This window comes from Leptodactylus fuscus, chromosome 7 (assembly GCF_031893055.1).
Source record: "Leptodactylus fuscus isolate aLepFus1 chromosome 7, aLepFus1.hap2, whole genome shotgun sequence".
Lineage (NCBI taxonomy): Eukaryota > Metazoa > Chordata > Amphibia > Anura > Leptodactylidae > Leptodactylus > Leptodactylus fuscus.
Window position 1 is genome coordinate 138,996,486 of NC_134271.1, and position 15,813 is coordinate 139,012,298.

A 15,813-nucleotide genomic window follows, 5' to 3' on the forward strand; every position below is an offset into this window, starting at 1 on the left:
CAATGCACTTCCTTCCAGAAAATAAGATCTGTGTTTCCTATAAACTCAAAATCAGATGTTTTTCTAGGTAAAGTTCTTAATAAGTGATGAAATATGATAAGAGGTAAACAATAGACCTGGGAATAGTGATTGGAGAAGAGGCAGATGACGTAACCTATTGTCCTGTATAAATGGCCGACACTGACAAGGTCTCCTATCTCTGAGCGACGTCTCTGCAGGTGAAGACGGTGACTTGTATCTCCTGACTGTACTCAGGTAAGTGCAGGCTGCAGGACACATCCTGATAAATACAATCTGTTGCTCTCTGTTATTAGCTGTGTATGTAATGTTGTTTTGTTGCAGGAGATGTACAATCCTCTCTACTACTACATGGTTAGGCAGGGAGGTATGGATGATTTGATCAGTGCGCCACACAAGTTGGGGATAACCTTGTTGGATAAAGAGTGGGGGTATCTGCTCGTCAGGAGCCGCCATTTCAGTAGCAATGGAGACGTGGTCAATAGAGCATCATGTGTTCGTGTACAACACCTTTATTGAATCTTTCCGGAATCATTTCAACGTTGGCCGTCATGGTCGTGTTCCGAAGTTTGACAAGATAATGAAGTGGGTGAATATTTTTCAATGAACAGGTTGTTTGAGACCAGGAACTGCACGAGGAGGTGACCAAACGGTACGGACCCCGGAAAACATGGAAAGGGTGCGTCAAGCAGTTTGAATGACAGAACGGCCTGTTTCAATAAAGGTGTTGTACACGAACACATGATGCTCTAGCGACCACGTCTCCATTGCTACTAAAATGACTGCTCCTGATGAGTAGATACCCCCACTATTTATCCACCAAGGTTATCCCCACATTGCGTGGCGCCCCGTTCAAATCATCCATACTTCCCTGTCTAACCCTGTACTTTATACTTTGTTACACCCTGACAGTTCTAAGGGAGGGTTCACACGGTGTAACGTACCGCGTGATGTGGCACATCTACGCCGCAGGACCCTTTGCGGGCCGTACACGCTCCCATTGATTTCAACATCACGGCCGCAAACTAGCGCGGCGCATACGATCCCCGCTCCCATTGAAATCAATGGGAGCGTGTACGGCCCGCAAAGGGTCCCGCGGCGTAGACGTGCCACATCACGCGGCACGTTACACCGTGTGAACCCTCCCTAAGATTAGAAGATTGTCTTCACATACAAAATACATGTTAAAAACAGACTGATTCATCTGGTTTCCATCTATTTGCCATGTGAATACGGCCTATTTTTTATTTTTGTTATGGCAATGTGCGCCGATTCTTTTTTTAACTTCATGGTAATGTCATTTTTGGTTTTCATTTTCATTCAAGATACTGGAAATTTTACCAATTCGCAATACATTTTGATCTCCTTTTTATGTAAACCAAGGGTGGGTTCACACTGCTGTTGGAAGTCTGTTATAATAGGGTCCGTTAAAACAAAAAAAAGGTCACCTATCATGAGGGACATTAACCCCTTCCTGCTCGTACTACTTTGTCGCACTGAGTGTATGCTTAACGGCGTTGTAATGCCACGGGCACAGGAGCTACGGTAAATGTAGTTAGCCTAATCTTTCACAATATGGAATGCAAAAAAAGTAGAAATAGGTGGCACTGCGAATTCTCGAACCAGAGGTTCACCATTATATATAATTTATAAAACGGCAGACCATAATATGGGGTTTGACAATTATCTTTTGCTATAAGTGTGGTGGTGCTCAGCAACCCAAAGTGAACATGGTAGAAAAAGAGGAGGGCACTCAGCACATGGCAGATTTTCTTCTTAAAAACACAGTCCTTTATTAAATCACAGTCCGATTGCACACGAGGCTTGAGAAAGCGCTTTGGAGAGCGCGAAACGGCTGTTGCCTCTTTGCCTACGATGCTATCGCTCCCTCCCAGGAGATGTTTTTACTGCACTTTAATAAAGGACTGTGTTTTTAAGAAGAAAATCTGCCATGTGGTGAGTGCCCTCCTGTTTTTGCTCTAAATTTTCACAAGATGAGAGCAAAATACATTAAATGACAGGTGCAGACAGAGCCCACTCCATTGGGTGTCTGTCTGCAATCACCCCAATGTAAAAAACATGACAGAAGCTTTATCCACTGTGTTTTTTTTACATTAGTGTCAATAGGAATAGAGACACAGAGGGGGCTCTCTCTGTGTTTCTTACTCTACTATAGTTAATGTCCGTTGTTGTCATCCTATGACAGCAACAGACATTAATAACAATAGTGTGACTGAAGCCTTAGGCAGATTTATGCTGATGCTGGATGATAAATTTGGTGTATCTTTAGACTGTCTGGTCACCACCTATCAGTTGGCTTACATTGAGCCAGAATTTTATACCAAACTTTTGGCAAAAATTGATGAATTTTGTAGCATTGAAGCTACACCTTCTTTCCCAGCATGGCTATAGCTAATTGTCTAGCAAGCTGGAAAAAAAATGATATCAAAATAGATAAAAAGCATAAAGATGTCAGATTTTATGACACAGTGTTGGGGTTCTTTTTTAATAATTATTAGGTTGTCTGGTACTGTAGTAATCTTCACTAGAGATGAGCGAACACTAAAATGTTCGAGGTTCGAAATTCGATTCGAACAGCCGCTCACTGTTCGAGTGTTCGAATGGGTTTCGAACCCCATTATAGTCTATGGGGAACATAAACTCGTTAAGGGGGAAACCCAAATTCGTGTCTGGAGGGTCACCAAGTCCACTATGACACCCCAGGAAATGATACCAACACCCTGGAATGACACTGGGACAGCAGGGGAAGCATGTCTGGGGGCATAAAAGTCACTTTATTTCATGGAAATCCCTGTCAGTTTGCGATTTTCGCAAGCTAACTTTTCCCCATAGAAATGCATTGGCCAGTGCTGATTGGCCAGAGTACGGAACTCGACCAATCAGCGCTGGCTCTGCTGGAGGAGGCGGAGTCTAAGATCGCTCCACACCAGTCTCCATTCAGGTCCGACCTTAGACTCCGCCTCCTCCGGCAGAGCCAGCGCTGATTGGCCGAAGGCTGGCCAATGCATTCCTATGCGAATGCAGAGACTTAGCAGTGCTGAGTCAGTTTTGCTCAACTACACATCTGATGCACATTCGGCACTGCTACATCAGATGTAGCAATCTGATGTAGCAGAGCCGAGGGTGCACTAGAACCCCTGTGCAAACTCAGTTCACGCTAATAGAATGCATAGGCCAGCGCTGATTGGCCAATGCATTCTATTAGCCCGATGAAGTAGAGCTGAATGTGTGTGCTAAGCACACACATTCAGCACTGCTTCATCACGCCAATACAATGCATTAGCCAGTGCTGATTGGCCAGAGTACGGAATTCGGCCAATCAGCGCTGGCTCTGCTGGAGGAGGCGGAGTCTAAGGTCGGACCTGAATGGAGACTGGTGTGGAGCGATCTTAGACTCCGCCTCCTCCAGCAGAGCCAGCGCTGATTGGCCGAATTCCGTACTCTGGCCAATCAGCGCTGGCCAATGCATTCTATTAGCCCGATGAAGTAGAGCTGAATGTGTGTGCTTAGCACACACATTCAGCTCTACTTCATCGGGCTAATAGAATGCATTGGCCAATCAGCGCTGGCCAATGCATTCTATTAGCTTGATGAAGCAGAGTGTGCACAAGGGTTCAAGCGCACCCTCGGCTCTGATGTAGCAGAGCCGAGGGTGCACAAGGGTTCAAGTGCACCCTCGGCTCTCCTACATCAGAGCCGAGGGTGCGCTTGAACCCTTGTGCAGCCTCGGCTCTGCTACATCAGAGCCGAGGGTGCGCTTGAACCCTTGTGCACACTCTGCTTCATCAAGCTAATAGAATGCATTGGCCAGCACTGATTGGCCAGAGTACGGAATTCGGCCAATCAGCGCTGGCCAATGCATCCCTATGGGAAAAAGTTTATCTCACAAAAATCACAATTACACACCCGATAGAGCCCCAAAAAGTTATTTTTAATAACATTCCCCCCTAAATAAAGGTTATCCCTAGCTATCCCTGCCTGTACAGCTATCCCTGTCTCATAGTCACAAAGTTCACATTCTCATATGACCCGGATTTGAAATCCACTATTCGTCTAAAATGGAGGGCACCTGATTTCGGCAGCCAATGACTTTTTCCAATTTTTTTCAATGCCCCCGGTGTCGTAGTTCCTGTCCCACCTCCCCTGCGCTGTTATTGGTGCAAAAAAGGCGCCAGGGAAGGTGGGAGGGGAATCGAATTTTGGCGCACTTTACCACGCGGTGTTCGATTCGATTCGAACATGGCGAACACCCTGATATCCGATCGAACATGTGTTCGATAGAACACTGTTCGCTCATCTCTAATCTTCACATTTCTAAAATTTAGTTTGTGTGTTTTAAAAATAAAACTCCTCCCCCTTGTCTATTTGATCATAGTTTGTGAGTTGCTTTGAACGTGTTAAAGCTCCTTTTCCATCTTTTGATACATTTTTACCAGATTTTTCTATATTTTGTACTTTATTTTTATGTGGTACAGGTTTGAAATGATCCGCAAATTCATTGTTACTGTTTTCAGGAATAAACGAATCAGATCATAATGAAGATATATAAGAAGGTGTCTAGTAGATTCCTAGAAACAACGCCACTCTTGTCCATAGGCTGTGCCTGGTATTGCAACTCAGCATGAATAGAGTTTCTTTTACCTGGTTGGACCTGGTCGTTCTATATACCGTAGTCATTTCTGAATGATGAATTGTTAATATCATATTATATAAGTGTCATTTCTCCTTGACAGGATGAAGTCCTTGACGTGTATCTTGCTGGCAGCCTTTGTAGCTGTGTCTGTATATGCGGACATCGGCCCGGCACTGGACAATCACTGGAATACATGGAAATCTAAATATAACAAGAAATATGACACTAAGGTAACGTCATCATTACATGCATTACAATTACGCCAACATAGTCATATCGTAGTCATAGTCCATTACTTAGAGGCTTCTGTAGTTTGGACAACCTATAAACTTTTGATGGGTTCCCAAAACTGTATAATATCAGGTGTGACCTGGCACTTGGTGCTCTGTATTAGGGCAGAGGCGTAAGGTCAAGCTCTTGGACAGATGCAACATCTGTAATAGCATGCACCATGTATAATACTGGGGTTACTTACATGGCCTTTGTGCCCCCTCTATAAAAGGTACTTGATAGGACTGAGATCTCTGCACCCTCTATAGTAAGGGACATTAGAACTACAACTCCCAGCATGCCCTGATAGCTTTCAGCCTTCTAATGTACAATCTTTATTCCCATAAATACTAATACTTGTTGGACAAATTTTTATAATAATTATAAAAAATTTTAAATAAAATGTGACTTTATTTTATTTTTGTACAGAGTGAAATTCTGGCAAGGCGAATGATATGGGAAAATAATTACAAGTTTGTAACACAACATAACCATGAATATGCGCAGGGGCGTCAATCGTACACTGTGGCCATGAACCATCTTGCAGATTTGGTAAGTATAATCTATAACATGATATATGTGTCTAAATAATACCTCTTAGGCCGGGGCCCCACGGACCGGAAATGCTGCTATTTGCCCACAGCGGAGACGCTGCGGGAAAAATTGTGGCGTTGTACAGTGCAGGCAAAGTGGATGGGATTCATGCGAATCCCATCTCCACTTTGCAGAAAAGATCACAGCGCGGACATGCTGCGATTTGCAAAGCCATTGCAGCTTTGCAAATCGCAGCATGTCAATTATATCTACGGAAACGCCGGCGGCTTTACCGTAGATATAATGTTAAGAGAAAGTCTGCAGAGGAAAAATCTGTGAACTTTCTCTTAAAAGCGCTGCGGAAAGAACCGCAATGCGATCACGCAGCGGTTCTTCAAACAGCACTTTAGTGCTGCGCATACGGCCCGTGGGGCCTTAGGACGGGTTCACATCAGCACCCGAACTCCGTTATGCAGATTTCTGTTTTCTGCCGGCAGAAGATGGACACCTGCATTCACTGCCTGCCGGTGAGTGTTTTGCGCTCTCCGCGGCGACACCGTTTTTTTTTTAAACAGACACAAAGTCCTGCACGTCCGACTTTGTGTCCGGTTAAAAAAAAAAATTGGTTTCGCCACGGAGAGCGCAAAACACTCACAGCCGGGCACGTTTCAAACTCATTCAAATGAATCGGTTAGAAAAGTGCCTGCCGGTTTCCCTCTCCTGTTCAGTTTTTTGGGCAGGAAACGGAAACCTGCACAACGGAGTTTGGGCGCTGGTGTGAACCCGGTCTAAGACTGATGAATACTACCATACAGTGACCAAATAACTCTTCCAAACATTGTATAAATAATATCACCAATGAGTGAGTAATACTGACATACTGTTATTAAAGGGATTCTACCATTAAAACACATTTTTTTCTCGTTGACACGTAGGAATAGCCTTAAGAAAGGCTATTCTTCTCCTACCTTTAGATGTCTTCTCCGCACCGCCGTTCTGCAGAAATCCCTATTTTCATCAGTATGCAAATGAGTTCTCTCGCAGCACTGGGGGCGGGCCCCAGCGCTCAAACAGCATTGGGGGCGTCGCCAATGCTGTGAGAGAACTCTCCAGCGCTGCCTCCATCTTCCTCAGGAACGTCCTCTTCACGCGTCCTCTTCCGGGGCAGGCGGTCAAACTTGTAGGCCTCGGGCAGAGCCGACTGCGCATATCCACAGGCCACAAGAAAATGGAAGCGAGGATTGGTAAGTAAATAGGGCCCTTTACCTGATGGAGTTACTCCAGCAGTTAACAGCCTATTAAAAAAAATAAATCAACCCCCTAATGTCCTGATCCCTGTGACACCCACTACCACCCCGGTAGTTACAACCTTATGTATATCTCAAAGTTCTTACCCTTCTGAGAACATCTGACTCTGAGGATATTGTAATATATATATATGTATACAATATTGTGATAAATACGGTATAGTGAAAGCCAGCGCCAAATGCTATGCCCATCTCATACAGCACATTTGTGCACCTCTGGGAACATACAGTGCAGGTTATATGACTTGAGGGCACCGGTAATACAGTAAATACCTTTCTGGACATGTAATAGGTTAAGATCCAAGGAAAGTTGAGGCCTGAACACCAGTGTAACCTTCTTTTCTTTCCGTAGACCACTGAGGAGGTAAAGGCCCGGCTTACTGGTCTGAAAGTACCGCCTGGTACTGTCAGGGGGAGCTCCGTCAGTAACACTACTGTCAAGGCCACCATCTTACCAACCAATGCGGACTGGAGGATAAGTGGAGCTGTCACCGAGGTCAAAGACCAGGTAAGAATATTGTTTTGGATACACAAATATAGTGACGTAAGATTGCACTGTGTGGACAAGGCCGTAAAGCACAGTTAATAGCTTTAACTCCAGCTTGTCTAATGGGAGTCTCCGTGTTCACACGGGTTTTTTTGGATGGGAATTTGACGCGGAGGCGTCCAGTCGCAGTATCCCGCTTCGGATTAGGCCCAAATAAATGGAACTAGTCGTGAGGGAGGTGTCGCGAGGCGGACGTCTGTGGCTGAATGAGCCACGGAATCCGCCTGAAGAAAGGGCATGTGGCTTCTTTTTTCTGCGAGCGGGAACAAACCGCTCACGGAAAAAGGAAATGACTGGCTACCATTGATTTCAATGGGAGGCGTTTTTTTTGAGCCGGATTCTGAAGCGGATTCTGCGTCAAAATCCAGCCCAAAAAAACCCATGTGAACTCAGCCTTAGTAAACGAAAAAAATTTTGCAGAAGGATTTTGAGGCAGAAACCGCTTCTAAAAACACCTCCCATTATATCAGCTATAGGGAAAAAAACATGACCTTTCTTCAGGTAGATTCTGCCTTGAAAAACCCATTGAAATGAGTAGGAGTTGGAAAATGCAATACATACAATGCTGTACAAGGTCTAGCTAATACTGCTGTACGAATTACATCAAGATTGTGGGGATACAGGGCTTAGATACACGGCCATCTGTTACATCCATTCTGCAGAGGTGGTTAATAGGTCATGTACAGTGGTGTAAGTAGGAACATTGGGGCCCCGTGGTGACGTTTGACATGGGCCCCCCCGACCAACCCCCCGCATTCCTGCACTCTCTATTATGCCCCATAGTGGCCCCTGCACACAGTATTATCCCCCATAGTGGCCCTACACACAGTATTATGCCCTACAGTGGCCCCTGCACACAGCATTATCCCTCATAATGGCCCCTGCACACAGTAGTATGCCCCATAATGGCCCCTGCACACACTATTATGCCCCACTGTGGACACCCATGAACAATTATTATACTCTGGGGTCTTTTCAGACCCCAGAGAATAATAATCGGAGACCGAAGGGGGGTACCAACATAAAAAACAATGTTCCTCCCCTGTCCCTGGCTCCACTGCACTCCTCGGTGGTGTTGGCCATCTTCAATGACGTCCAGGACGTTACATGACCCCGGACGCAGGCCCCGGTCATGTGACGTCAGGGAGAGTCACAGAAGTAGGCCCGAGGTAAGTAACACGGTGTTATGTTACGTTACCTCCCTGGACCTCCAATCATTATACTCGGGGATCTGAAAAGAGCCCTGAGTATAATAATGATGTTTGTGGGGCCCGTGGTGTCACTTACCGATCCTGGCCACTGCTAGGATCGGTAAGTAAATAGGGCCCGTTACCGGCTGGAGTAATTCCAGCTGGTAGCAGCCTATTAAGAAAAAAAAAAACACGCAGCAGTAGAGGCTGTCGCTAGGCCCCTGATGTCCCGGGCCCTGTGGCAGCCGCTACCCCTGCTACCCTGGTAGTTACGCCACTGGTCATGCACTCTTAATGCCAACTCTGAAGATACCACATTCTCTTGAAAAATCATCTTGAAAAATCACATACAGAGAGAAGCAAACTGGTAGACAAAGAGCTGGGTTCTCATAAATTTTCCAAAAAAATTTCCACAAACAGAGGCCCAGAGAAGGAATCCTTCGTGATGTCATTGGCCCCAGGGGACACTTGAGGCCCTGGTTGTGTCTCTGCAGGTCCCCTGGTGATGCCCAGTAAGACAGAAGAGCACCTAAGACACCACCAAAGGAGCCCCAGATGCCATAAGGAAACCCAGAAGAGGAAAGGTGAGTATATCTGTTTCTGCACCTCCACTGGGCCGCTGCCTTTACTACTAAGTGGTCAGAAGTGACTCCAGAGTGTAAATGATTTTCCAGTTTGGAAAACAAAACTGGTAGGAGAACCTTACGAATAATCGTGGAACAATCTTGCAAGGTTCGCCCATTTCTAATCACGTATATTTTTCCAGGGCGTCTGTGGATCCTGCTGGGCATTCAGTGCTGTCGGTGCCTTGGAGGGACAACTGAAGATAAAGACTGGAAATCTGGTCTCCCTCAGTCCTCAGAATCTTGTAGATTGTTCCTCTAAGTACGGAAATAAAGGATGTGATGGCGGATTTATGACCCAAGCCTTTCAGTATGTGATAGACAATAATGGTATTGATTCCGACTCTTCGTACCCGTATCGTGCATCAGTAAGTAGATGACAATGATTGATCCCCAATAATCACAATATTAAATTTGTGGTCACTATAAATGTAATCCCCAAATCTTCCTAAAATGTCTCCTAGGTGAAGGCTTAAGAGGTATTTCCAGGTTAGACTATCCTTGTGTGATCAATGGGGGTCCCAATACCTAAGATTAACCTCTTAACCCCATTTTTTGATTTTTGTTTTTTACTGCCCACCTTCTAAACACCATAACTTATTTTTCCATTTATATGAGGGCTTCATTTTTGCGGGATAAAATACACATTGTAATGGTACCGTTTAATGTTCCTTATGATGTATTGGGAGGCTGGAAAAAAATTCAGAATGGGGTTTGGAAACCTTAGAGGTCTGATCATGAATATGATATACTGAATAATACATTGCAACGCTTGCATAGCCTGTAATAGAACTCATACAATGACAAGGATTTAACATTACGTAGAATATAGACTGCAGTGTATCTTGGAGTACTGCAACGCCTTAATTGCAATATTCATCACAGCGCCACTTTGTCTGTGTGGCTGTGTCTGGTACTACAGATAAGTGATATTTGAAGAATAGGACATATATAGGCAAAAACCTGGAAATCCCTTTTAAATGCAGCTAATATATAATAATAATAAATGTTATTTATATAGCGCCAACATATTCTGCAGAGCTGTACAATTTGTAGGGTTCAAATACAGACAGAAAGATACATTACAAAAAAAATCACTTCACACAATGGGACTGAGGGCCCTGCTCGCAAGAGCTTACAATCTATGAGGTAGAGGGGCGTGACACAAGAGGTAGCAGGGGCGGCATTGCTTATGTAGAGGTCAGACAATTCTGTAATAGAGGTGACTGTCATTACACAAATATATAACTTTATGAGCCGTCACCAGTCGTGTCCTTTAACATGTGGATGGAGCTTGGACATATAGAGTTAGCCTGAGATGGCATCATATTATGTGGGGTAATGTGGGAGCGGGGACAGAGGAGGGTTAGATTTTGGGGATTCTAATGATGGTACGGAAGGGTTTACATTAGGAATTGTGATAGGCCTGTCTGATAAGATGTGTCTTTAGTTTGCGTTTGAAACTGTAGAAATTGGGAGTTAATCTGATTGTCCGGGGTAGAGCATTCCAGAGAAGTGGTGCAGCTCGGGAGAAGTCTTGTATACGAGCGTGGGAGGTTCTGATAATAGAGGATGTAAGTGTTAGGTCAGTGAGTGAGCGGAGAACACGGGTTGGGCGGTAGACAGAGATGAGGGAGGAAATGTAGGGAGGTGCGGCATTATGGAGAGCCTTGTGGAGGAGGGGGATAACTTTATATTTTATTCTATAATGAATAGGCAGCCAATGTAGTGACTGGCACAGACCAGAGGCATCGCTGTAGCGTCTAGCCTGATAGATGAGCCTGGCCGCTGCATTCAGAATAGATTGTAGAGGGGAGAGTTTAGTAAGGGGAAGACCGATTAGTAAGGAGTTACAGTAGTCAAGGCGAGAATGAATCAGAGAGACAATAAGTGTCTTTAGTGTATCTCTGGTGAGGAAAGGGTGTATTCTGGAGATGTTTTTGAGGTGGAGGTGACATGAGCGTGCAAGTGATTCAATATGAGGGGTGAAGGAAAGGTCTGCGTCAAACATGACCCCGAGGCAGCGGGCCTGCTGCCTAGGAGTTATAGTAAGGCCTGAGACTGCAATGGATATATCAGGGACAGATCTGTTAGATGGTGGAAACAGTAGTAGTTCAGCCTTATCCATTGTGCAGGAACTAACTGATCATATATCTCTCTTAGAGTGGACAATGCAGTTATAACCCATCAACCAAAGCTGCCACATGTACAAAGTACACACAATTGTATCCAGGAACTGAAGATCTTCTGAAGCAGGCCGTAGCCACTGTTGGTCCAATATCTGTGGCAATTTATTCCGGACACCCATCCTTCTATTTATATGAAAGCGGTAAGGGGCTGCTCTATATCAGCTGGAGGGATAGAGGAGTCAGTGCTCGTATTTATAAAGTAACCAGTAACCTGTTTCTCATGTTTTCCTTGTAGTTGATAACTCGGGGTGCGGTGCATCAGCTATATAAAGCGAGGGGGAGGTTTACTGCACAAATAAATGTTACCAATTCTGATGGTCATTAGAAACAGTCAACAAGTTGTTGTCAGACACACCCCTAACAGATCTATAAGTTCTATAAAGTAGAGTGGCAGTCAGTTTTTACTGTACGACAATACTATCAGGCTACATAATCTACATCAGACCAAGCGAAGATTACTCCACACAGAGAACTAAATGATCCTGTCTTCCTACTTTCTTTTTCTTCCTTAGCTGCTAGTATGTTTTCTTTTTCTCAGCTTATGTGTGTCTACTTCTGTAATATATTACTGTTTATTATCCTGTATCTGTATTACTATGCTGCTGTAAGATGCTGAAACTTCCCCACTGTAGGACTATTAAAGGATTATCTTATCTTATTATACAGATCAAAAAATGGTGTAAAAGACATACTGAATTGTGAATGCAACTTGGATTGTAGTTCAGGATGTAACTCAGGATCAGTACAGGATAAGTAATGTAATGTATGTACACAGTGACTGTACCAGCAGAATAGTGAGTGCAGCTCTGGAGTATAATACAGGATAAGTAATGTAATGTATGTACACAGTGACTGCACCAGCAGAATAGTGAGCACAGCTCTGGAGTATAATACAGGATGTAACTCAGGATCAGTACAGGATAAGTAATGTAATGTATGTACACAGTGACTGTACCAGCAGAATAGTGAGTGCAGCTCTTGAGTATAATACAGGATAAGTAATGTATGTACACAGTGACTGCACCAGCAGAATAGTGAGCACAGCTCTGGAGTATAATACAGGATGTAACTCAGGATCAGTACAGGATAAGTAATGTAATGTATGTACACAGTGACTGTACCAGCAGAATAGTGAGCGCAGCTCTGGAGTATAATACAGATGTAATTCAGGATCAGTACAGGATAAGTAATGTAATGTATGTACACTGTGACTGTACCAGCAGAATAGTGAGCGCAGCTCTGGAGTATAACACAGGATGTAACTCAGGATCAGTACAGGATAAGTAATGTATGTACACAGTGACTGCACCAGCAGAATAGTGAGCGCAGCTCTGGAGTATAATACAGGATGTAATTCAGGATCAGTACAGGATAAGTAATGTAATGTATGTACACAGTGACTGCACCAGCAGAATAGTGAGCGCAGCTCTGGAGTATAATACATAAATAATGTAATAGTTACTCAACTTTTTTAAGCAACTCAATTTTTAGGGCTCTCCTACCATGAACAATGTTACTTTGAGACTCCTAATAAATATGACAACCAGAGTTTCTCCTACACCAGTGTAAGTCACTGTTCCCATATCAAAATGTTAGTACTGATTCCTCCTGAATAGCGCCAGTCACCTAAACAAATACTCTCTTACTGTTCCTGCTTATTGAGGCACTAAGTGACTGGCACTGTTTATGGCAGTGATATCTGACTGTCTCTGCTTATATGGGCACTTCTGACTGACCCTGCTTATCGAGCCCCTCTGTTTGGACCTGGTCCTATTATCTTTATGGACATAACACTGGTACATGCATCTATTATCTCATTACCAATTACATTCTGTAGATTGTCTCCAACACAGTCATTACTAAACCACATGTCTTCTGTAGGTATCTACAATGATCCAGCTTGCACTGAGACTGCCGACCATGCAGTCCTTGTTGTAGGATATGGAACTCTTAATGGACAAGACTACTGGATTGTCAAAAACAGGTGAGGTCTGGAATATATAAGTATATACTACAACTATGTACAGGAAGAATGAGAGACACTACAATAGAGGTAGCACATGCCAAGAAGAGGCGGCATCCATACCAAATTCAGAGAAGACAGGAAAGCTGTGCTTCTATTGTACCTATTGGAAGTTAGCCATCCTATAGGTCAATGTCCGATACATCACCAAGCCTTGCAATATGACTATGCAAGATCTGTTGAAGGGTTTTGTATGCATGAGGCCCAATACTGGAGAACACCTTAGGCTTTGAGCTTTACCTGTGAATGATATGAGAGAACTAATAGACACCGGGTCTCCATTAAAGTGCTACTTATTGTAGGATGAGAATTCTACAAGTCCCGTTTTCTTTGTCTCCAGGCTCTCTATAAATGTACAGAACCTGCTCAGTCACCAAATAAAATCCATGTGGTGTAAATCATCAGTATCTTCCCTTCAGTGTCTGTATGCTGTGAGAGGGGAAGGGGGAGGAGGAGCTCACATTACAGTTTTTGAATATGTAACAATAAGAAGTCTAGTACTTACATGCACTTTTTGGCTTGCCTCTTGGAAATCCATCAATAACCTGACTGTTCCTTTTCTGTTGTGTTTCTTTTCTAGCTGGGGAGTGAACTGGGGAGAAAGCGGCTATGTCCGCATCGCAAGGAACCAGGGGAATATGTGCTCCATTGCAACTTATGCCTGCTACCCCCAAATGTGAAAATAGGCATGAGCAACAGGTTTGCAATAAGCTGGGTTTGTTACAAATTTTCCAAATTTTTTTACTTTGGCTGAACCCAAAATTTTGGGGGGTTCACTAGCCAAAAACCACTGTTGCATTCTGTGGTCTCGTTAGTCCCAGAAGGGAGTAAACATAGGAAAAAATTGCTGGTATTATACTCTGGGGTCGCATTACACCACAGAGTATGATAAGTGGAGGCCCAAGGGAGGTGAATAAGCATAACAAACAGTCTTACTCATCTATCCTGAGTTCTGTTTTGGCATTTGGCATCCTCTTCACATCCTCTTCAGCCCTCTTCTGGCCTTTTGAATGAAGGTAGTGGCCCCCAGGAACTGCTGATGTCAATCAGGATACCATGGGACTGCCAGATTATGTGACAGAGCCCAGGAGAGGTGAGTAAGACTGTTTGTTATGTTTATTCACCTCCCCTGGGCCGCCACCTATTAGACTCTGTGGTGTAGTGCAACCCCAGGGTATAATAACAGCAATTCAGATTCAGACCAAATTTAAGCTGCTTGGCAAACCTGTATTTATTCAGCAATACAAATCTTGAGAGGTTTCCCCATCTGTAGAAATGAGCTTTCTAAGTCACAAGATGTAGCCGGTGAGGTGCAGCGGCTTTATGAGTAGATGCTGGGCCAGACCTATATGGAGATGAAGAAGAGATCTGGATCTTATATAATACTTGATTATTGCGATAATCATTTTATATGTTACTGTTGTGCCATAATACAAGAATATCCCATATAAAGGGTGTGCACACATTTCTTTTCGGGCTACAGTTCCGCTGACATTCTGTATACTCATTGCTGAATTGTACGTCATGATAAAATTTGAGGCTGTTTTAATAAAATATATATATCTTTGGTGTCCACCTGGGTTATTGCTGAATTCTTTGGGGCACTGGTTGAGTCTGTGGTTGGGGTTTGTTGGCTGGATGGATTTGTCATTACACAAGGGAATTCTACTTGTCTGAAAGTGGTGACCACATGTATACCAGGGTATTGGGCAAAACCACCTTAATTTGTTGGAGACCTTTCTCAAGTAGGGTGGCCATACAGACTATAGCTCACCAGGAAATACCGTATATACTCGAGTATAAGCCGACCCAAATATACAGGGGCTCTATCAGCAAAATCACCCTATAAGCCGAGGCCCCTAATTTTACCACAAAAACCTGGGAAAACTTATTGACTCGAGTATAAGCCGAGGGGGGCAAATGCAGCAGCTACTGGAAAATTTCAAAAATTAAAATGGTCGGAGTTTTTGAGTGCAGTAGTTGCTGGGGAAGGGGAGGGGGTGTTTTGGTTGTCTGTCTGCCCCTTCCCTGAGCTTGAGGACTGAGGTTTTTTTCCCCCACTTGGAATTCAGCCTGGCTGAATATAGGGGATCTGCAGTGCTCCTATTAACCCCTTCCCGACGGAACAGGAGCACTGCAGATCCCCTATATTCAGTAGACCGGGCACTGTCAGACACAGGGAGACCTAATGTGTTTGTGTGTCACAGTCATTTTCTACTTTTATATTTATTCTAGGGAAAGGAGGGATTTACAACTTTTATTTACTTTATTTTTTATTATATTTTTTTTAAAGCTTCTTTTTTTTCACTATTTTATGGATGATTCTATGCCAGGGGTGGGCAATTAATTTTCCCATGGGGCCGCATAAGAAATTGAAACTATGCTAGAGGGCCGTGCCACGGCAAATTTAGCTCCACCCACTTCTACGTTGACTCCGCCCATTCCCAATCATCTTTCC

At 44.0% G+C, this 15,813-nt stretch overlaps 1 protein-coding gene across 1 annotated transcript; it reads left to right on the forward strand.

The window, feature by feature from the left end:
* The first annotated feature begins 218 nt into the window (after positions 1-218).
* Positions 219-14,035, forward strand: LOC142214263 (cathepsin S-like). The gene is made up of 8 exons (XM_075283159.1): positions 219-255; positions 4,773-4,902; positions 5,372-5,494; positions 7,136-7,291; positions 9,287-9,511; positions 11,307-11,472; positions 13,214-13,316; positions 13,936-14,035. Exons 2-8 carry the CDS (start codon positions 4,774-4,776, stop codon positions 14,033-14,035), a joined length of 1,002 nt encoding a protein of 333 aa, XP_075139260.1. The 5' UTR covers positions 219-255; position 4,773.
* The last annotated feature ends 1,778 nt before the right edge of the window (positions 14,036-15,813 follow it).

Excerpts from the sequence above, each read along its gene's own strand:
- LOC142214263 (XM_075283159.1), top strand. The coding sequence starts at position 4,774 with ATGAAGTCCTTGACGTGTATCTTGCTGGCAGCCTTTGTAGCTGTGTCT. Across the intron at positions 4,903-5,371 it reads ACAAGAAATATGACACTAAG|AGTGAAATTCTGGCAAGGCG; the intron begins GTAACGTCATCA and ends ATTTTTGTACAG. Across the intron at positions 11,473-13,213 it reads CTTCTATTTATATGAAAGCG|GTATCTACAATGATCCAGCT; the intron begins GTAAGGGGCTGC and ends TGTCTTCTGTAG.